Here is a 22640-nt window from a genome sequence, read left to right on the forward strand (position 1 = left end):
AGTAAATAGCCAAAGAGTGATGATTAACTAAAACCATTCACCCAAATTCATAATTACAATCTTTTAGATGCCAAATTAACTCTGAGCTTTTAATGGTTATCTGTCTTCGCTGCTATTTTCTGACGGGATCCATTATTATATATGTTTTTACATTGTTTTAAGTATTTGTAAAAAACCTTGAAGATCAAATTTTTGGAAAGGTGCAATATAGTTTTTGTATGAATGAATCAAGTAAAAATGTAGTTTTCAAACTTTCTGAAATTGATGGGCTAATAAAAAAAAAATTCTTTCTCTCTCTCTCTCTCTGTGTGCATGCACGCACGCACATGTATTTACACCTAGTTTCTGCCACAATCATATTTTGGGGGCGTTCTGGTTCACAAAAGTCTCCAGCTCCAGCCGTGGTCAGCAGCACCTGGGATAGCTATGTTAGTGAGCATGCACCAAGAGAAGAGAAACTTACATCAGTGATAGTGTTCAGAGCAGTGTCTGCACCAATGCTGAAATCAGAACCCGGTACATTGTTGGATACGGTTGCAGGAACCATAACCATGGGAATACAGAACTCGTCAAATTTCTCCCGGGCAGCGGACAGTTCCAAAAGTCCCAAGTAGGCCTGATGGGCACATGTGGTAACGAATGCAGAATTAGAGGAGACAACAAGAGGACAAGGCTTGCAACATGGATGGGGTTTGGGCAGAGGGATTTGATTACTGTATCACAAACACACACATGCTGGAAATAGTGGTTTGTTTGCTTTTTTTCCAGAGAGTCAAAAGTGATTTGAAAGAGGGAATCACCGCTCATGACACATTTGGTAAACAGGCTTTCGCAATGCTTCAAAATTCTGTTTCACTACAGATGTTAGTAGAACAGAAACAAATGTGTACTAGATGGGAAAGTGAAGCCTCTCTCTCAACACACTTGAAAACGACTATCTATTGCCAGCCACAGAGACACACTAGGAAAGGCCAAAACAGAATATATAAGACAACAGACAAGCATAATACTGTAAATACATCTAAGCATTCCTCCAAGTTTTGTATAACACAGATAATTAAAATCTTACAAATTTAAGGTCTCCACCCCCAATTCTACATGGATGACATCAGTATTTCAATAATGTTGATTAAGTAACAGGTTTATGAAAGCCATGTTTAGGAAAGTTGGACTCCTGAACAGGAGTTTGGCTTTCAGAATTGGCACCATGCTGTGGGAAGATTAATTAAATGCAATTCATTAAAAAAATGCCCACTGCATAATTCTAAGCATAATAAGATACATGAAAATAGAAACCCCACATAGAGTTCCAACTCCTACTACATAACTGTAATGTAACCTAGTTATTATCTAGACATTTAACATATTGGAACCTTGTGGACTGATTGATTAGTTTTAAATTAAATAATCTTGCTGGTCTTACTGGAATCTAAATTCTAGCATTAATCCTTGACTACAATATTTCAGCTGTTATATGCTCATTTAACAAGAATTCACAAGGGAAATGAAACAAAGTGACATACCTCAAATCCACCAATTACCAGGAGGGCATTGATGTTATGAGTTCGCATTTGTTCTGCAATCTTCTCCAAATACTTTCCAGGGAGTGCACTAAAATATATACACATCTCTGTTAAAAAAGCTTTTTGCAGGGCACTTAAGGCTATATGATTAAAAGAGACTATAATTTTTTACGCTAAGTGTTTTTCCACATCTTAGCTTCGAAGGTTACACCCAATCTCTAAACTATTACGTTATAGCACTTTGTGAAAAGCCTTTGCTTCCTGTGATGACTGGTTGACATTGTCCGACCTACACACACTTTATGCCTCATACAAATGTAACTGAAAATCAATTACGTTCCTTAAAAAAATTTCTATTTTCCCCTTTACAATATCTGTAATACATGCAGAGGTAAAAACATTTAAATTTCAGGATCAAGTTATAGAAGCTCCTTCTATCACACCATTAAGCAAGTCTTCTCTTCCTTTTTATAATAAGCATTAATTAAAACTAAGAGGCAGAATCCAATGTTGTATAAGCAGATCTGCTCAAGAACTGGGACTTCACAGTCCTCTTCTCTCGCTCTGCAGCCCCTATGATCTTCCAAAGTCTGCATTAGCAATGTTCACAAAAAATTCCCCTTTATTGACTGCTGCATCAAGTCTGTATATAAATCTTCACACTAAATTACACACACACGTGTGTGTGAAAGTCAGTTTTCTCAAAGATATTAATATGAAAGATCACATTACCGTTTTGTGCCAAGAATTGACCCGCCTTGGCCAGTCCAACCTCCAACATCTCCCCAACTGATTTCTTTGATCTATCATTCAAAACAAAAAAGACATAGTTTTTGAATTACTATGCCCTAGTTTAGATACACATTGTAGGTCATTTCTGCAATGGATACAAAAGTTAACTTCATTCAGCCCTACACTGTACAGCGTGTCCAAACCAGTGTTTCTTGCTGTTCAGTTTTCGACTTCCACTTTTCCAGAGAGGATAATAGACCAGGGTACCATCTAATGAAATAGGGAGGGCTACACGCCTTCTGTCCTGAACAATTGCACAAAAACATTGCACTCCTTCAATATGAGAAGAGAAACAAAAACAGTGGCAGGTCACAGAATGTGGCACGGGGCTCTGGCACTCCTTCAGATGTTTTTTGTATGCAGATGGCCTCTCAATATTCTCCACTCTGTGAGCAGAGAAACTGGGGAAATCAACACATTTTTTCAGGGGGAAGATAAACATGGTGACAGCTTCTCCGAGATGTGGCTCGGTATTAGCAATGGCAGCAGCACAGTTTCTTTCTCTCCACTCCCACAATGGTGTGTGTGTGTGTGTGTTTTGCTGTTGTTGCAAGTGCTAACTGTGCTGGTAGTCTGGCCACCATTTTGTGTCCTCCACAAAGCCCCAGATCTAGTGACGTTCAAGGACATGGAGTTACAGAGAATGGTGGCTCCAACAAAAATATGGCACAGAACATTTAGAGTGGTTTTTTTTTTTTTTTGCGGGGTAAAGGGGTTTCAGAAAAAGAAAAATCTCAGAAAAATGTCTTCTGATAAATTTTGGCTCAGCTCTAACTTTATCTAATGGGTTAAACAAAATGGAAGTCCAAATGGATTCTTACAAGAGGTACAGGGCAGTATATAAATTCAATAAATAAAAATAATAATAAAAGTTACAGATAAATTTATATTTTTAGTACTTTTGAGCAATGGTCTCTCCTTATGGTGGAAAGCAACTTGTCAATGGTTTGGGAATGAAATTTTGCAGGTGGTATTAATTTATGTTTTATTCAGAGAAGACACACTGAAATGAAAGGTCCATTAATTTCAATAGATCTACTCGGAGCAAAACTTAAGTTGACTACCACTCTGCAGTCCTAAGAAGTGTCACAATGTGATGCAGTTGAGAGATGCTCTGAAATGTTCAAGCTAATTTCTACCTGTTTAACGAAGAGGCAATCTGGATTTATTTTGAACAATTTATAATAATAACATATATAATATATTATAGACTCATAAATATGCCGCATCAGGAGTCCCAGCACTGGGCACACTATAAATGTAGCATTCAACAAACACCACCACAACTGAGAAACGAGAATCAAACACAACAGATTTTGTGATATAATTTCAGAAATAGTTATCTAGCGTGTATTCTTATCTCCATAGATTTCATACTCCCACAGCTATTCCGGGATAGGCAAACTGCCAAATATGGCCTCTTGCCAAGGTCACTTCAAAGCTACCCTTGAGACCAAATATATTGAATCAGATATGGAAGATTTCTCAGGAAGTATCAAAGAAGCAAACACTTCATGTAAACATAGTTAATCATTTCTTCTTCAAGAAGATTTTAAGGGTATTTTTTTAGACGTACGGGGGTAGAATTAGCTGCAATCCAAGCAAAAATAGATCAAACCGTTATGCTTTTACTATATTTGAAACTGGTCTTGCCTCTATGAGGAGAGCTCCTGTGGGAGATGCACAATATCCATCTGTCATAACAAGACTCCTGCTCCGTGTTGTTTGGTGGTGTTGGTCACTTGTGCTTAGTGTTCTAAAAATACCTCACAAACACACCTCCCGCAACAAATTTCACTAAATTTATCTCTGCAGTCGGCATATGTTCTCCCCAAGGAGGACCCTCTCTTCTTCATTCCCATTGCATTGTAGCTATCAGTGGAAAACCTAGCTCTGGTTTCTTTGAATTCCAATCTTTGTATGAAAGTGCATTTTGAAAGCAGGAAAATTAAGTTTTGGGGCCTGCCAGAGGGCAAGTTAAAACAAAATTAAGAATAAGAAAATAAGAAGAGCCTGCTGGATGAGGCCAGTGGCCTATCCAGTATCCTGTTTTCACTGTGGGAAACATTCAGGCAAGACCCTGAGGCAATAACTCTTCTCCCTCCTGTGATTTCCAGCAACTGGAACACTTCCCATAGTATTGAGATTTCTTAAAAAATACAATCTTTGGGATATACGAACCAGCCCTCTAGAAAAGCCTTCAAATCCATCAGTGACAGCGAACATTTTATGTCCTTCGGTTATACCGATCCTCACGGCAGAGCGAACGGCAGCATTCATGCCAGCTGCTGGAGCACCAACATTTAAAACAGCTACATTGAAGTTAGTCTGCAGCAGAAGAGAGAGAAAATATAGTCAGGAACATAAACCCCATGGCAGGAAAAAGGAATCATCAAGCGGTAAATCTGAACATCCAGTTTACCTTTTATCCTGCTGCTAACCGTATATCCAGTGACAAATATATAAAAGTGCATCAAAAGAAAGGAAGACACACACCTTACCTTCTGAACCCCATCACATTATAGAAAACTTAATTTTAAAACATTAGAAAACACTAATCTTAGCTTGTGGGGTCAACCATTCATAGTACTCAGGGAGTGTTCAGCTATTTGCAATCAGCAGCAGGTCCAAATTAAAATGTGAGGCATTGAACTATCCAGTCCAGATTCTGGCGTAACAATAACCCAGCATTGAGAAACAAGCACATGCATTGCATACAGAAACAAATTTATACAGAATAGGAATTGTAACCCAAATAACCATATGCATGCATACATGGCTTTTGTGCAATGTTGTTCCTTGGCCCACTGCAACCAAAGTATGTGATGCCACATGCCGTAATGTGTTGAGCTATGGCACAAGCGAATGATTCATTATTGCCAGCACCTAACAACGTTTTAAAGTATGTGAGAACCCTATCAGTTTGGCATTTGACAACCACTCTTTTCAGCGTTATAAAACTATTGCCATACTATCTGCCTTTAGCTTGCTCAAGTGTGGGATATAACATTATTCGAGCACCTTTTAAGCACCTTTGATGTGTACATAAGGTAGAACATGAATTTTATTTTTATTTATTAAATTTGTATACCATCTTCTTCACCCGAAGATCGCAGGGCAGTTCACGACGTAAAAATACAAACTTCAAACTACACAATTGCCACAAGCAATTCTCTTGAGGAGAATACAGTCTGTCACAATGGGCTATATGCTACACAAAATGTTGTATTACAAGTTTTTGGTTTTCAGATTGATGTTTAATTTCTTCATCTACTGCCCTCAAGGAAGCACCGCTTGTATCTAGCAATTCTGTGCTCACATACAGAATATATAAATTTAATGTAGCTGTGCTTAGGAAGAGCTATAATATAATAATAACATCTATTTTTTCATTTAGATGCTGCTTTCTCATGTATCTAACACTTGGAAACAAATTTAATGAAGTAATTATTGGTTGTAGTTCTGTAACCTAAGTACTCAAAATGCTGATCGACAGAACACCACTATCCCCTCTTCTGCTTTCAGATAAATTGTCATGAACTATAATGCCCCATCCTAGCAAACTAAGAAGCAAAAAAGAAAAAAAAGGAAGGAGGAGGGGGAGACTACGCATGTTCAAATTTTGAGTGACATGTAGAAATCTTACCTCAAGCAAGCAACACTCTTTTCTGGCTTCTTCCTGTGTCTCACATTAAAATATCCCACATCCTGGACCTTGTCAAAGCTGCCTGACTCAATTAATATGGGCCCTTATATTATTAGATAGCCCAATGAGGGGCAGAGAAAATGTAGTTAGAGCAGGCACTGGGGGGATCTCCGCCTGCTTTGCTCTCTCTCCTGTACAGGTACCTTGGTTCTCAAATGCCTTGGTACTCAAACAACTGGAACCCAAACACTGCAAATCCGGAAGTAACTGTTCCGGTTTGCAAACATTTTTCAGAAGCTGAACGTGCTTGTTTTGAGAGCCACACTTCCATTTTGAGTGTTACGCTGAGGTCTGTCTATTTTTGCTATTTATTTTGTGTTTTTGTGGCTTTTTTGTTTTTGCAACTGTGTGGAACCCAGTTCAGCTACTGATTGATTGATTGTGTGACTGCGGTACATTGTTTATTGCTTTCATTTTATGGATCAATGGCATGGGTAGGCAAACTAAGGCCCAGGGGCCGGATCCGGCCCAATCGACTTTTAAATCCGGCCCCCGGACGATCCGGGAATCAGCATGTTTTTACATGAGTAGAATGTGTCATTTTATTAAAAATGCATCTATGGGTTATTTGTGGGGCAAAGGAATTCATTCATATATTTTTTTCAAAATATATTCCGGCCCCCCACAAGGTCTGAGGGACAGTGGACCGGCTCCCTGCTGAAAATGTTTGCTGACTCCTGATCAATGGTCTAGTTAGATAGTAAAATTCATGTTAAATTGCTGTTTTAAGGGTTGTTTTTAAAAGTCTGGAACGGATTAATCCATTTTGCATTCCTTTCTATGGGAAATTGTGCCTTGGTTTTGGAATGCTTTGGTTTTGGAACAGGCTTCCAGAATGGATTAAGTTTGAGAACCAAGGTACCACTGTAATCGTCTCCACAATACACTTTATTTATGTAGTTGGATCTCATAACTCAGATGTCAGAATCAAGGCTGACTGATATTTCAAGGATGCAATCCTGTGCCTGTTTATCTGGGACTTAGCCGTATTGTAGTCTGTGGGATTTACATCCAATAGATATGTATAGGAGTGCACTGCTCATCACTCTGTGGCTTGCAAGACTTGCCTGTCAATACATGGCAAGCCACTTATGTGGGACAACTCAGCATGTGCTTGGGGCATCTCCCTCACCCCACCCCCCCCAAAAAAAGCTGCTAGCAGAAATGTCTGAGAAGGAAAGGTTTGCATTGATGTGGAGAAACATGGCTTGCCTAAAGCAGATCTATACAAATAGCTCACATGACGACAGCCACCACACCAAGTCATTTAAAGGACCGTCTGCATAGTATCATTAAACATAGACAAGGGGTGATGAATCATCCCTGAATAAAATAATTCTGAATTCTGGTTCTGAGTTAATGAAGTTTAGTTGTACTGGGGGCACAACTGGCATGCAGTTAATGTTCTCCAAGCCCTTTCACAGGCAATATAATATACCTCCTCTCTCCAATAGCAACTATGACCTAGTTCTCATAAACAGCATATGAAGTGCCAAACCCAGTGCTTTTTTCTGGGGGGATGCAGGGGTACCTAAACATTTTGTGAATCTTTGTACTTTTGTTCATTTATTGTATTTATTTTTCCTGATATGAAATATAAAATGGTGATTTTCTTGAGTCAAAATGAGAGTACCCCTAAACCTATGTCTGGACTGTGAGAAATCAGACTACAGGGCAATGTTCACGTGACAGAATGTCACTTCACATTTCATTAAAGTCTCCTGCACATGGAAAGTTCTGTGCAAGGGCTTTTAAGGTGCACATTGTCACATGAGCCTCCAACCTGAAATGACAAAGGCAGAAAGAGGTTTGCCTCCTTATCAACGGTCTGTGAGAAGCAGGCCAATGTGTGATCAAAATAAACCATGACTGCCAGTTGCCTCCATGATCTTTTCCTTACGTTATCTACTGCCCATTTGCTATCTTGTTTCATAGCAGCACTGGAATGTGAGCATGTCTTTAAGGAGGCTAGTCTACGCTTATCTAGACAATTGACTAAATCGGCAATTACCAGCCCCCTTGAGAGAAAATTTGGGCTCTTGGAAAGCACAGGCCTATATTTCACCCCTCTGACTGAGGCCTTATTCCCACCTCTGCACAGCATTTCAGCAAAGAGCATGTTCCTGAAGAATCTTTCTCCTGTACTTTCTAAGAAAGAAGCTTATGTTGGCAATGCCTCCCTGGAAATCTGGTTCCCTTATATCCCCTCCTTCCCTATGGCTCTCACGGTCTCTGGTAATTAATTCATGCTTGCCAATGTTGCAAGAATGGCTGGGATTCTCCTAAGCCTGCAAGCTTCTGTGGCATAAATGAAAAATGAGAGCGACTTCAAGGCCATTTTAATGTGTGATCTGCCTCTTATGAGTCTCAGAAAGCAGAAAATAAAGCACAACCTGCTCATGCTTGTTCTACCTTCTTAATCACAAAAATGGCAGCCCCACTGGAGAGTCTGGTAGTATGCCAGGCCTCATGTGGAGCCATTTATGTCACTTTTTGTATGGAAAATGAGGAGGCCTCACAACAAGGGGTATTTTCAGAGGACCATGTCTGCCTATGCCAAGTCATATAAAAATAGCGGAACTGAAAATGAGGTATTTCAAGCGATTCTTGAAATGCATGGCATTTTTCTATCTTTTCACCATGACAATAAATGGGGACCTTTCGCATTTTCTGGAGAATTCTTTCAACTTCACAAGAAGCACGTCTTATGCGCTCCATTAAAGCTTCTGCAAAGTTACACTTGTTGTAAATCAAAGTTGTGGCAAAACTGAAGAGCATACTGGTTGTCCGGCTTTAAGCAAAGAAGTGCACAGTCAAAAAACAAAAATAACTATATAGCAAATCCCATTGCCATGCAAAAATAAGAGAGCCTGCCAACCTAGCAAGCAAAAGACCTTGCTAAGGTTAGTCACTTTATTTGTTTATTTTTTTACATACGCTACATGAGATATCATCCTGTTAAAGAAAACAGAAAGATTTAAAAGTAAAACTGTAGCCGCAGATATTTCCCACTTACTGAGCCATTTTGCAAAACCAGTATGTACATTTCTCGCGACATACATTAGCACTGGGCAAAAAACCTTGTTTTAAAATAACTGTTCAGCTGACCAGCTGGTAGACCACTGTAACACAGCTTGTGGTATATAGATGCATTCAGTACCTCTCGTAAGGTACACCTTTGAATTTCACAACTAGACATGGAATTGGTATCTGAGAAAGGCCTAGACCTTTCAGGAAAAATGGTATTTTGGTAGTTTAAACAAGGAAATAGACATGGCAATGTTTACAAAATTTAGACTGTTTACAAAATGCTATATTTACAAAATTTAGATCACTGCCTGCCAGGCTTCAACTCAATATACAAGTCCATAGTCCATAGATGTTTCCATGGAGACCGTTTTCAAAATTCTGAACAACCTGCTGTGTGTGTTTAGATGCTTTCTCAACAAAACACGTAGCGTCTTCTACTATATAGAGGGCAGTCCTCTATTTGAAAGCAGTTGAAAAGCAGGAAAAGTATAAAGAACCATAAGGAGGAAGAGGAAGGGCCAATCTACAGATTGGCATGTTTGCTGTAAGCCATCCATTTATTAGCTCCTGGGACAGCAAACTGAGTAAGGAGAAAGGTCTTCCCCACAAGGGCAGGATGGTGTTTCTATTTAAACTGTAGAAACTATTTTTAAATTCATATACATCAGCATTTTCAATTTTTATGCAAATTGGCATGCCCTTTCTTGGTGATGCACTTAATTGGCCACCCTAAGGACACAGGAATGAGGAATTAACCAGACAACTTGACAACTATCTAAGAAGTACCTTGGGAAGGTCAGCAGCCGTCCTTTTGGTAGACAGCAGCTTGTAAGTATTCAAGTTGTTCTCAAAACTCCTGCAACAGAAAACGATATTTTCACGCTGTTGTCTGAATAATAAAGCTATTTCACAATGTTAGAGAATACCGAGAGGTATTTTTCTTACCTAAAGTGTCACTCAGAGCATTTAGTAACTATATATCTTTACTTGTTACTTGGTAGATTGTATTTGAGACATAGGTTGTAGCCATTGGTGTCGCTCTGCTGACAGAGTCACCAATTCCGCTTCTAGTTGGCTTGGGAACCAATGGAACAATGTGAGATGTGTTTAGGGGACTGAAGGGGGAAGGGGGAACTGCTGAAAAATTCCCCGCTTCCCGGCTAGGCTGGTAGACTCCTCCATTTCCACCAGTGCTTTCCATCATCAGCCCTTCAACATCATTGGATACAAATCATGGAATGTGAATGATTTTCCCTCGTGCAACTTGTTTTATTTTGGAGTGGACTGAATGTGAAATATCTTCACTCCACTTTCAGTGGTTTGATTTCACCTCCAGAGGAACACTCCCATGTCTCTTGAGATAGACATATGCCAGCAACAACAACAAATGTCTCATATACATTTGAGATAGGCAAATGACTACTTATGATCTGCCATTTGAGGGAATCTTTCAGAAATAACATTTGCTCCTCCCTATGCAACTCCACAACTGATACCCACTTAGCATTCAATATTATGTGCTCTATGAACTGCGAAAGGCAATGCAAGCACCATTTCTGATGAAATGGCATTTTAAATTCTGCAGAGATAATACTGGTACTGAATTCCTTTTCCCGGTATAGAATTGGCCTAGAATAGTCATATAACTTTGGAGGGATTTTGGGGTTAAAATGTGTACACTAGAAACTAGCATAAAATAATCTATTTGCCCCCTGTTCCTTAGCCATGAAAAATAATCCCTTAACACAGGCATAGGCAAACTCGGCCCTCCAGATGTTTTGGGACTACAACTCCCATCATCCCTGACCACGGGTCCTGCTAGCTAGGGATGATGGGAGTTGTAGTCCCAAAACACCTGGAGGGCTGAGTTTGCCTATGCCTGCCTTAACACAATTAGCTATGATTTATTGGAAAAGTTATTGCTGCCAGCAGAGAAATAAACAACAGAGGAGTACCTTCCACGAAGTTGCACAGCGTCACTGAATCTTTTTCCGTCCATGGCTTTCTGTACATCTTGGGTCTTTTTGAAATAAGGGGGGGGGGGAAAGGTCATCATTTATTAGAAAATGATATTATCTATCACAATGCTAGAAGGCTATGAAGTAGATCCGAATGGTGACAATCGCTATTGCCTTGCTCAGGTTAGTAAATCCAAATTATTTCAGTGGGATTTATAATGCAATCTGTCTACTTAGAAATAAGCCCCATTGAGTTCAATAGGACTGGTGTCTCAGTAGACATGTATATAATTGGACTCTTAACCAGCCCAGCACTTCAGCCAATGTTACTTCAATGCCTGGGAAAGTTAAAGCATAATTTTTAAAGTCAGAAATAAACAGGAAAGGACTATATTTTATTAGGTTCATGGTCTCAAATCATTCATTATAAGACTGCAACATACAGAATGCCTCAATTGAACATTATTGCGAAGGTTTTGGGAAACCAGAATAATCTCAGCATGCAGCTCATTGGTATGTATGTGTATTATGGTATGTGGGTGTTACTGTGTAGTCACTAAACTAAACTAGCCACAAGAAATGAGAGTTTAGATAGCAAGAGACTCATTGCGAATATAAATGTGCAGCTACTATGTTAAAGGCATCTGCATTACAAAAGGTAAGCAGTGCTGTTTGCTGTCAAGATTCATGGGGCAGTAACAAATAGCCCAGATACTGTCACTGAAGGAATGACTGGAGTTCATTGTGCCCAACGTGGACAAGAGTTCTGCTCACATCTTTCCAGACTCCAAGTAACAACCGACTATTGATGGCTAACCAACAAGAGAGTGTCAATGAACAAACACAACTGCTTCTTTTCAGCAACTCACCATCTGCACACACTCCATTAAAGGCAGGCGGACAGCTTGGTTTCCAGACAGGGAGACCACACAAGCAGGAGTTTCAGGTGTGCCCTCAAGAAGGGCAAGAACAGCCTCTACACCCATGCGACTTGCCTGAAAATGAAAAAAAACATAAGAAATCCGTAAGAAACCTCTAACCATACGAGAACATTTTGCATGGAGGCTATGCAGACATGCCAGCAAGCATCTACAGAATGTTCTTTGTAAAGAGCAGTTTCACAGAATTAGACATAGGGAGGGATAATTATTACAATACTATAAGAACAAATGACCGCAGGTTGCTTTAAAATCTATCATGGAACAGATGAGAAAGCAAAGAACCCCTAAATCATGTACATAATTCCATAGCCGATCAAGAGTCTACTTCTTTATCTATACAGCCTCTACTTCCATTCTGCTAAGCACCTATATACGGCCTTGGAAGTTCTAATGCTGTTCCCTGATCAGCAACTCATTGTGCTGGAAGGTCAAATCTTGCAGGAAATAGGCAAAAAGAAGTCCAACCCCCACTGCCACAAATATTGCTTATCCATTCTCCCCTTTTTCCCATGGAGAAGACAATGAGCGGTAGGCAGATAGCACCCTTCAGAAGGCTAGCTCTGTGCTAAGGGCTGCCAGGTGCAGACTGCTTCATTTACTCTGGACCAGCCATTTTGATGGAATGTCGCAACGGGAAATTATGAGACAGACAGAAAACTGATTTCAGTGTTAGATGCTGTATGTGTATTACAGAATTACCTATTCCTCCTTGGTCAGGGTGACATACATGGTTCTACCTTGTTTTATCCTAAAGGTTGGCTGAGAGACACTTATTGTCCAAAATCGAGAGAACATAATGGCTGAGTACAAATTTTAATCCATGACTTGCTCATTTATGTATGACTTTCTTCTCACTACCCCACACACTAGAGAGCCAGTGGCATTTGTGACTGTTCTACAATCTGAATGAGGACAAGGAACTATGTCACACCCTAAACAGCGGTGATGAACACACAGGCCGCCTGCATCTACTTACCAAAATCCTATCAAATGCAGAGGGAGTGCCTCCCCTTTGCACATGGCCAAGGATAGTCACGCGAGTGTCATACCCTAGTCGCTGCACCACAAGCTACAAAAAAGACAAAGTGTCAAGTTAAAGACGAGAATAGGATTATGAGCTGTAACAGCTGCAGAAACACACGGGGGTACTATTGTGCCTGAACAGTAGGTGGAAATCCTAGTTTAAAATTTAAGAATGCATACAATACAAAGATTATGAAGAGTTAGGATTCTTTAATAGCGATGGAGAAACACTCTCAAATCCCTTTAACCTTAAGACAAGAAAAATTGATCCCTATGTAAGCAAGTATTTTTAAAAAGTGAAGGTGGCAAGGTTTCAGAACCAGTTTGACTAGAAGAAACAGCAGGATAATAATAAAAAAAAGTGTGTACAGCACTGGCAACGATGTCACCACTACTCCCACTTCGAGTCTTTGAAAAACTATTGTTTATCTTCATCCTGAAAGACCGTTCCCTATAATAATTAAAGCAGAACGTTTTGAAATTACTTAACTCTAGTGCGCAAATATTATACAAACAAAAGAATAATTTTTGATGTTTCTTACAAGGCTGAGGTAAAAATATATACCATTGTATACAGTGGAGTAAGAGCAAGGAAAAAACCCAGTCATGTCCTATTCCTTGTTACAATCAAGTCTGTACTCTACTAACTCCAGATCTGTGAAAACTTTTCTTTCTGAACAAACAGACTGGAATAGTCTGCTCTGTTTGTGGGGCAAGATTCCTTGAGAATCTGGCTTCTTTCCAATCAAGATTAAGAATTACAACCTGACAATGGGTGACCCTGTAGCCCCAGACTTTGACTGGACATCTTAGTGGGACTGTTTGGGCATTAATTCTTCACCTACCTCCATGTATGGTAACTTTGGGACAAGGCCTTGAGGTACAGGAGTGAAAGCCTGAATGCAAGATCTCTCTTAACCCAGGATACAGAAAGTGATATAGAAAGGGGTTTTGGTATATGGGGTTAGAGAGAGATCTTTTATCTGAACTATTATGGGATCTCCCTGTTTGCCATTCCCTTTTGTACATTGTGAGGGAGTGGAGAAGGGGTAAGGAACCACACAAAGCACTTGAAAGTGTGCTGAGGTGACAGAAAGTAAAGTCCAAACAGTCCAGGCTCTACATCTGAGTCAGAGGAGGTTTAAAAGAATTTTTACAAGTATAAATGTGTTGGCGGCAGAAGCAAAGGTAAAGTGTATGCAGCAGGGAATGGCCACACAATTTTGAAAGGTTGTGTGTTCAACCCCACCCCCACTTGCAAACATGGAAGAAACCCATACTATGTCAAGGTAAGTTATGGCCTCCTCGTGGTTTGTGCAGCAGCATCTTACTCATCTTGGAACTATTTTCCAATCCACATTAAAGTGAAGATTTTTCTTCCCTTTTATAGCACTTCTGGGTCACTGTCTGGCTGAACAGTGAAACAGTTTGTTCTGAGAAGCCTTGACGATAGAGCAGGCTCAAATTGCCGGAATTGTAGCCAAGTTGATAAGTGCCAAAGTTAGTTCATATAATGGATATAATTTGATAACAAAAATCAGTTCAGCACTGAGAACTGAAGGCATCCTCCTTGTTTTGAATGTTTTGACCAGGTCCTACAAAATACCCAAATAACATAGTATACTCATTTGTATTTCTATGTTTGTTTTATGCCTTTTAAAAGGCAGCAGCTAGGTTATAATCATAATTACTGAGATTACGTTACTGCTAAAGGACACAGATATAATACTTATTGTATCGCCTGAAATGATTAAAATGCAATCAACCATATAAAGAAAGGCTAATTATGTTAATAGAGAAATGATACACTCTTTACACTATGTGGAAGAGAAGCATTCAGTTACGTATATCCTTGGTAGAAGATTTAATTGGCAGCTTGATACTTACATCTTTAACTTGCTCTGAAGTTATAGGCTGGTTGTGGCAATCAATGGCACCTTCTGCTACAATTATGATATTCAGCCTTTTCTTTCGTGCACGGTTCTAGGGTAAAAAAATGCAGAAAAGCCATTAAATCTGCCTCATGGCCTGAGACCACAGCAAATAGCTGAAATTCAAAGCTGGGCTGTACCTTGAAAGCTTCTCAGACTATTACAACTACTTAATGTGTTGTTGCCATTTTGAAAATGAACATTAATCACCCCACAGACCTTGCTAAACCAGGATAAAAATATTGCTTCCTAACACATTTTTACCACCTCATTACTGCTGGCAACCCCAGCCAGCTGTGGATTGCCTTGTTGGCAAATAACCCTTCCTTCTTGCAACTGTAGCATCATCATTTAGCCCATGGGTAGGCAAACTAAGGCCCAGGGGCCGGATCCGGCCCAATCGCCTTCTAAATCCTGCTTGCGGATGGTCTGGGAATCAGCATATTTTTACATGAGTATAATGTGTCATTTTATTTAAAATGCATCTCTGGGTTATATGTGGGGCATAGGAATTCATTCATCCCCCCCTAAAAAATATAGTCTGGCCGCCCCCCCACATGGTCTGAGGGACGGTGGACCGGCCCCCTCCTGAAAAAGTTTTCTGACCCCTGATATAGCCAATCAGGTCTAAATCCTCAACACTAGCAATATCTTCCATTCTGCACCAATATCTTCCATTAGCACCAAAGATAAGAGTCAGGTGGAGTACAAAGCAGTTCACAAGGCAGTGCTGTCATTGCTCACCTAACTGCCAGGTGCCTGCTGGCAAGGGGGTGTCTGCTACCTGAACATGTGCCATGGACAGGGCCGGCCCACCCATGAGGCAAGGTGACTGCCTTGGATGGCAGGATCCACAGGGGCAGCAGATTCCAATGTCCAATGTAGATCTTTATTCCCCCCCCTTCCCTATTCCTGATGTAGTTTTTCACCCACCCCTTCTTTCCTGGCACGGAGGGAGGCACCATTTTGTGGTTCACCTCAGCTGCCAAAATGTTTTGAGCCAGCCTGGATGTGCCTTCCCTCTATGCTGCCCCATGTGATGCTGGGGGGTGGGTGGACTTTACTAGGTGAAAATGGAAAGATGATGAAAAAGGAGGACAATTTTGCAGTAGGAAAACAATGCTGTGGAACACTTCTTCCATTTTGGCTCTACCTAGGACACTTGAAAGCTTTCTGGCCATCCCTGATCTTTTCATTGAGGAACCGCGTAAGCTTTCAAAGAAGACTAAGAGATCCCAGGACAGAGTTTGAAAGCCACTGCAGAAAATAATTACCTCAGAAAGCCTAGAACACATATGATCTTCCCATCCTTCCTCAGGTGGATATTCAGGAATAAAGACATAATCTGCACCACAGGCTAAGGCACTAACAAGAGCTAGGTACCTAGAACAGAATCAGAAAATCCAAATGAGAGTGTGAACTATGTATTTCGGCAATTTTAACTAAATGTGGTGTTGACAGACATACGTACCCACAGTGTCTCCCCATCACCTCCAGGACAAAGGTCCTCTGATGGCTGTAACAATTACAATAAATATTAATAGTGTCACAACAGCATCAAAGTATGAAGTGATATGTACAAATTCATAGAAAGAAGACAGGTGATTGTTTGGCACTGTAGAAACTACATTTGCGCTTGTGTTTTCCATCTTCCCCCAGGCACTTCTTAACTTTCTGGTTTGTAGCATACTATCATTTGCCATTATTCTTTGCATTCTTATTTCCCACACAAAGATTGCAGACCACTGTGTCACACTAAATTTAATGATGTCATGCCATTTAAGAGAGTGTACAGGTTATTCCTCAAATCTTAATTGCCTTTCAGTTATGGCTACTATTTGAAAAACTGCAAAACTAGGCAAGTCCTCACAATCAAATCTCAATCCCCCCCCCCATTTGTTCACAGAACTAAACTACATACCAAAAAGCAATATTAAAGCAAAGCCTAACTTAAAAGCCCCTGACCTATGCAAGATGGGCTTTCCCCCTCTTTTGACCTCCACATGCAGTTTTCATACCACTGCATGTGTCTGATGATGTGATAAATACCAGCCCAAGTGGTGACAGGAGTCAGCTGCCATTCCCAGGAATCCAGAAATGCCTTCCAGAGCTCCATTTTCCTCTGGCTACACAATGCAGAAGGCTGCAAGCCTCCACAGAAGCTGCTTAAATTCCATTGATTTCAATAGTATTTAAGCAGACTACGGTCAAAAGTTTCAATGCAGCGCCAATCTGTGTTTTAGCATTGTGTGAATGAGTAATTGTAAGCCTTGACCTCTCTTGCTCCCTGCTCCTCCTCTGGAACTGCTGTGAGGAGACTGGAGCTACTGTATATGCTTCCTAGTTTAAACTAAGCAGTTCCTCAATCCATCGGAACTGGGAGCTCCAGTTAGTTTAAACTGAGAGTCATAACCCCTTTTTGTCCTGAGGGCAGCATTCTTCGCATGCAGGGTAAAAAATAATAGTGGATGCAGTCAAAGACTGCCACATTTTCCCACAAATTCTCATTTAGCTCTTCTCTTTGTCATAAAATGCAATGCAGGTGGGTTTGCCGTGTGACATAACCACCCTTGCATCTTTGGCAAAAGGATGAAATTAATACAACTTCAGTGCACTTTAGTACTGCTAAAGAAAATAACCATGGCTCTTATCCATTGCCCAAGTGACCATCTTTAAAATCTCACATCCTGAGTTCAAAGTACCTTTGAGCAGTGGTCATAATGGCATCCACAACTTCAATGATTCTGTGCAAGGCAGAGTCAGTGCCAATGGTCATATCGGTACCACAGAAGTCATTGTCGATGGAGCCAACCATTCCCACAATGTTGAGGTAAGCGTACTTCTTGATAGCCCCCTTTTCAATCTCACCTGGCAAAAAAGCAAGAGAAAAATAGATCCAGAAATGTCTGACAAACACCACTCCCCTCCCGTGAAGTTAAACCAATGTAGTTTTATCATTTATTACAGTTTTGGCATGTGTAAGAGGCAAGAAAATGCTCTTCGTGAAGAAAGGATTAAGTGAATTAATGCTTCATGAAGCTTCACCAATGAATGGGAGTTTTATTTCTGTCCTCAATTATTGGGAAAGAATGGGGAATGGGCTGGGAGACCAGAGATTGTCCTCACTTTATTGGGATCACGGAACAGAAGTTTTGATAAGACTGTGCTTGTATGAATAGACAAATACAACAACTATTAACCTTTAAATGTAATCAGTTGTGCTCAATACAACACAAGATGGTCCAACTGGTGGCCTCAGAGCCACTTCTGCCCCCTAAGTAATGTTTAGAAAGGTAGAATGCTTGTTCAGAGTTTCACTCCAAAGAAAAATCAATTGTTTTCACACAAGAGAGCTCGCATTGAAATTTTTAGGTTTAAAACTCTTTAACCCTTTAGGTTTTGTGGTGTGAAAAAATGATTGTCAGATGTCACTGACTGTGCTTATGAGTTTGACCAAACTGAGTACTGCTTGAGAGGCAAAATACACTTCTGTTCCCCAGAGCGCTTGCTGGACAAGAGCGCATCCACTGAAGAATACAGCAGCTTGCCAACCTGCAATAGTGACTCAAATTCTCATTTGTCATCCATGTATTACAAATGCTGGCCATTTTCAAAGCAGCCATGTGCTCTTTATTTGTTATTAAGAGTTTCACAAAACCAGTTAATTGTATCAAGGGCCATTATAGCTCCTCTACTGGCAAATAAGATGTTACCACAGTGCTACGCACTCTCAGCCAGGGATAAAACTACACAGCAGTGGCTATCAGTATTGGCTTTTAAGGGCAAAAGCAAGGATTAAGAGCCTAATTCTGTGACAGAGGCAAGTGGGAGAACAGAACCGTCTAGGTACAGTTTGTCTCTCAGATGCCTTCTTGGAATCAGCAAGGAAATAAGTGACAAACTGCATTGTTGTGTAACACTAGGACCTCAATCCAAGCACCGTCACCTCTGTATCCACTTGCAATCCTGGTGTAAATGCTCCCCAGGTATGGGATACTCTCCCCCTCCAAACTTTGACCAGCACAAACCTTGGTTATATTTTAACAACAGCTGAAGACTCTCCTATTCCACAAAGGGTTTTTGAATGGGCTGTCATGTGTCCAAGTGATATTTGTCAGTGCATGTCTAATCTGACCAATATATTTAACAGAAGGGAGATGGTTGCACTTTAAAGTATATTCTACTTGATTTTTATTTAATTGCAAAATGTTCCGAGATCATGGTGATGTAGGGAGGGATATAAATCTTATAGAAGAGAGCCAGTGTGGTGTAGTGGTTAAGAGCGGTAGTCTCGTAATCTGAGGAACCGGTTTCGCGTCTCCGCTCCTCCACATGCAGCTGCTGGGTAACCTTGGGCCAGTCACACTTCTTTGAAGTCTCTCAGCACCACTCACCTCACAGAGTGTTTGTTGTCGGGGAGGAAGGGAAAGGAGAGTGTTAGCCGCATTGAGACTCCTTAAAGGGAGTGAAAGGCGGGATATCAAATCCAAATTCTTCTTCTTCTTCTCTTCTACAATAAACTAACGAAGTAAGCACTTGTACAGCACAACAAATACATTTTCTGTGCACTTATGTGGCACTTTTCTGCTGATGTACCAAAGGAGGTTTGCAATTTAAAAATACTAAAATAAATGACATAGAACGTGAGGAGCTTAATGTCCCACAAGCTTAACCACGACTTACCATTTTGTGCCAGTTCCTCTAAAAGGCCATTCCACTCCTCACGGAAAAGATTAGCCCCTGTTAAGCTGCCGTCCCCACCAATAACACAAAGGTTAGTGATGCCACACTTCACCAGGTTGCAGGCTGCCTTCAAGCGGCCCTCCCGGGTCCGAAAAGCTTTGCAGCGGGCACTGCCAATGACCGTTCCTCCCTTAAAGATAAAAGAGAAGAATCTGGTTGAGAAAACAAGCTTTCCAGATTTTATTTCCATTGCTATAAGCACTAATGCAGAAGCTTTTGCTGGCAGGAGTATGATGGAGTATATAGTCCATGGGTAGGCAAGCTAAGGATCGGGGGCCGGATCCGGCCCAATCACCTTCTAAATCCGGCCTGCGGATGGTCTGGGAATCAGCAAGTTTTTACACGAGTATAATGCATCCTTTTATTTAAAACCCATCTCTGGGTTATTTGTGGGGCCTGCCAGGTGTTTTTACATGAGTAGAATGTGTCCTTTTATTTAAAATGTATCTCTGGATTATGTGTGGGGCATAGGAATTCGTTCATTTCCCCCCAAAAAATATAGTCTGGCCCTCCACAAGGTCTGAGGGACAGTGGACTGACCCCTGCTGAAAATGTTTGCTGCCCCCTGATATAGTCTGTATACATTTCCTATGTCTGTTGTCAGCTGTAAACACTACTTGGTTAAAGAAATATGCAACATGTATACATTTCCTTGTCCTCCATAAGACTGAAAATGATTTTAAGCTATTGCGCTAATTTTGTAGCTCAGTGGTTCCAAACTATGCCTTTTATTCTAGGGACAAAATTCATTATCAGTGGTCAAACAACAGCACCAATGATGAGACAAAAGGTCACCTTCACAACCCACTAGGGCTGGTTGATACTTGTCATAGCAATGCCTTTATTAGCAGGGAACTGAGAACTGAGGATGGCAGAGAGGGAGAGCAAGGTGCCAGGGAGAGTTGGCTCAATTGCCGTAACAAGAGAGACACTTCCTCTCTTGCCAGGAAGCCTGGAGGTGACCAGGGGGTGGGTAGCTAAGGGTGGGTTTCCTGTCAAACCTGTTCATAAGTCAGCTAGGCACCAGACAAGAAGGATCAGTCCTGGAAGCCTCAGCTGGTAAAATGTTGAGGGCAGTAGAGAGCGTGGGGAGAGAGGAGGTCAGCAGTTGCTGCTTCCCTCTCGTGCCTGAGATCCAGGCTAAAATAAAAACAGAGAGCATTGATACGGAAAGGTTCCCTATACCATGTGCAGTGCTTGTCTGACACAGAGCAGCAACAGTATGTTGGTTTTCTGCAGAGGTCATTTCATTTCAGATCAGTTGGATATTTGGGGGAGGGAGCAAGAAACAAGGGAGAGACTAGGGTCAATGTTGTGAGTATGAAATGGGATAAGCCCATGCGTGCTACACTGAACTCCGTGGAGAAAGGGCAGGATGTAGGTGTGAAAGTACAACATTGACCAGAAGATCCAATATCTTACATTTAACGGACTTTAATCCTCTTTACTCGGCTTATGCACAAAGCACAGCATTTATGGTCGTCTGGTGCAGATGGTGACTAAAAATGATGGCTGGTAGTCAGTTATATATAAACTTGAATTATAGATAACAGATGTGATAATAAAGTGATTGCTACTGGGGAATAAACAACATTAATGACAAGTTCCTTAATAAGTAACACACACATTACTGTTACTCATGACTATAGAACAAAGTAGCATTTCAGCCAGGTTCTTTTTCGGCTTCCTGCTATCATTGCACAACAGTTTCCTTTATTTCTTTATCTATTTTTCAATTTGGTATTCTGTTCCTCCACACCTTCAGAACTGCTGCTGTGCAAGATTTAAAAGTCAGGAAGAATCAGTGTTTCAATTGAATCTTATGAAACAGATAATCTGTTCTGTTAGTTTTATAGTATATGGTTCAAAAGCATAAATCCCTTCAGTCAAGGTTTAAATCACATTTATTATCCTTGACTGAAGTTCTGCCACCGGTCAGAAGTATTTTTTGCATACTAGAAGAGTGTCAATATAAGAGAAAAGTGTTATGTAATTTCCTTTGCTGAAAACATGCTAGTTGCTGATTACGCAATATTAATTCCTCTTTTTTGATGCAGAAAAAAGAATTAAAGCTATGTCCATATTTTGCTCTCAGAATGGTGTCAGTTTACTGTGGTACAGGGCTCATCTATGCTGAAAACATTTCTTGGCACTACCATACCTATACGTGATGCAAGTCACGGCAGGCAGGGAATTTTCCTGCAAGAGGAGCCAAGCTCAAGCCAACACAAAACAGTTATTAAATCCTGAAGGCAACATAGGAACATTTTTTATACAGTACTGACTCATACTAGGAGGGGGAAATAAAAAGCAAGGAGAGACATCAAGCTCTGCTGGCATCCTTCTGCCTGGATGCTGCTCCATTTCTCTTCCCTGAGCATAAAAGAGAGAGAGAGAACAAGGCTGCCCAGATATTTGTGCACTGAAAATATTGGATGGTGACAGAAGCAAAAATTCTAAGTAAGTCTATCTAAGACTTACTTTCAAATAAACAGGCTTGGGACTGAAACACAAAGCTGTTTAGTGCAAATCATTTTGCTTAATTGTGAAAACATTTTATTCATTAGATCTTTCGGGATGGCTTTTAGAAAAGTAACACACTTGCATGAAAATGATTCTTAATTCAGGACCTACCACTTGAAGGATGCTTGAAACACTTTCCCATGTGACTTCAACAATGTTTTCACCTCCATCAACCATGCCCTGGTAACCCTGTGACAAGAGAGAAACATTATAGAAACCTGACATATAAAAAAGAGCACTCATTTAAGAGGGGATTAAATACAGTTGTAACATAAAAGGGTTTTTATGATAAAACTTACGCTAAGTTTATGATCAAGTAAGTGTCACCATTGCCAAGTTACAGGGAACCAGGCAGAGGGCCTTCTCGGTAGTGGCGCCCTCCCTGTGGAACACCCTCCCACCAGATGTCAAAGAGAACAACAACTACCAGACTTTTAGAAGACATCTGAAGGCAGCCCTGTTTAGGGAAG

General features: G+C 40.6%; 1 protein-coding gene across 3 annotated transcripts in view; it reads right to left on the reverse strand.

Moving 5' to 3' along the window:
- The window catches only part of PFKP (phosphofructokinase, platelet), a 60326-nt gene that overhangs the window by 13244 nt on the left and 24442 nt on the right, over positions 1-22640 (reverse strand). For 2 of the 3 annotated variants that reach the window (XM_081931604.1, XM_081931606.1), the window contains exons 4-17: positions 22282-22359; positions 19588-19777; positions 17607-17772; positions 16376-16420; positions 16179-16287; positions 14861-14956; positions 12927-13019; positions 11879-12004; positions 11007-11071; positions 9838-9907; positions 4497-4643; positions 2256-2326; positions 1524-1611; positions 464-616 (exon numbers count right to left, since the gene is read on the reverse strand). In XM_081931604.1, the coding sequence (XP_081787730.1) occupies positions 464-616; positions 1524-1611; positions 2256-2326; positions 4497-4643; positions 9838-9907; positions 11007-11071; positions 11879-12004; positions 12927-13019; positions 14861-14956; positions 16179-16287; positions 16376-16420; positions 17607-17772; positions 19588-19777; positions 22282-22359 (1497 nt within the window). The remainder of the gene's footprint in view (positions 1-463; positions 617-1523; positions 1612-2255; positions 2327-4496; positions 4644-9837; positions 9908-11006; positions 11072-11878; positions 12005-12926; positions 13020-14860; positions 14957-16178; positions 16288-16375; positions 16421-17606; positions 17773-19587; positions 19778-22281; positions 22360-22640) is intronic. The other variant, XM_081931605.1, reaches the window with a different exon arrangement.

Source organism: Podarcis melisellensis (assembly GCF_964234715.1).
Source record: "Podarcis melisellensis genome assembly, chromosome: 12".
Lineage (NCBI taxonomy): Eukaryota > Metazoa > Chordata > Lepidosauria > Squamata > Lacertidae > Podarcis > Podarcis melisellensis.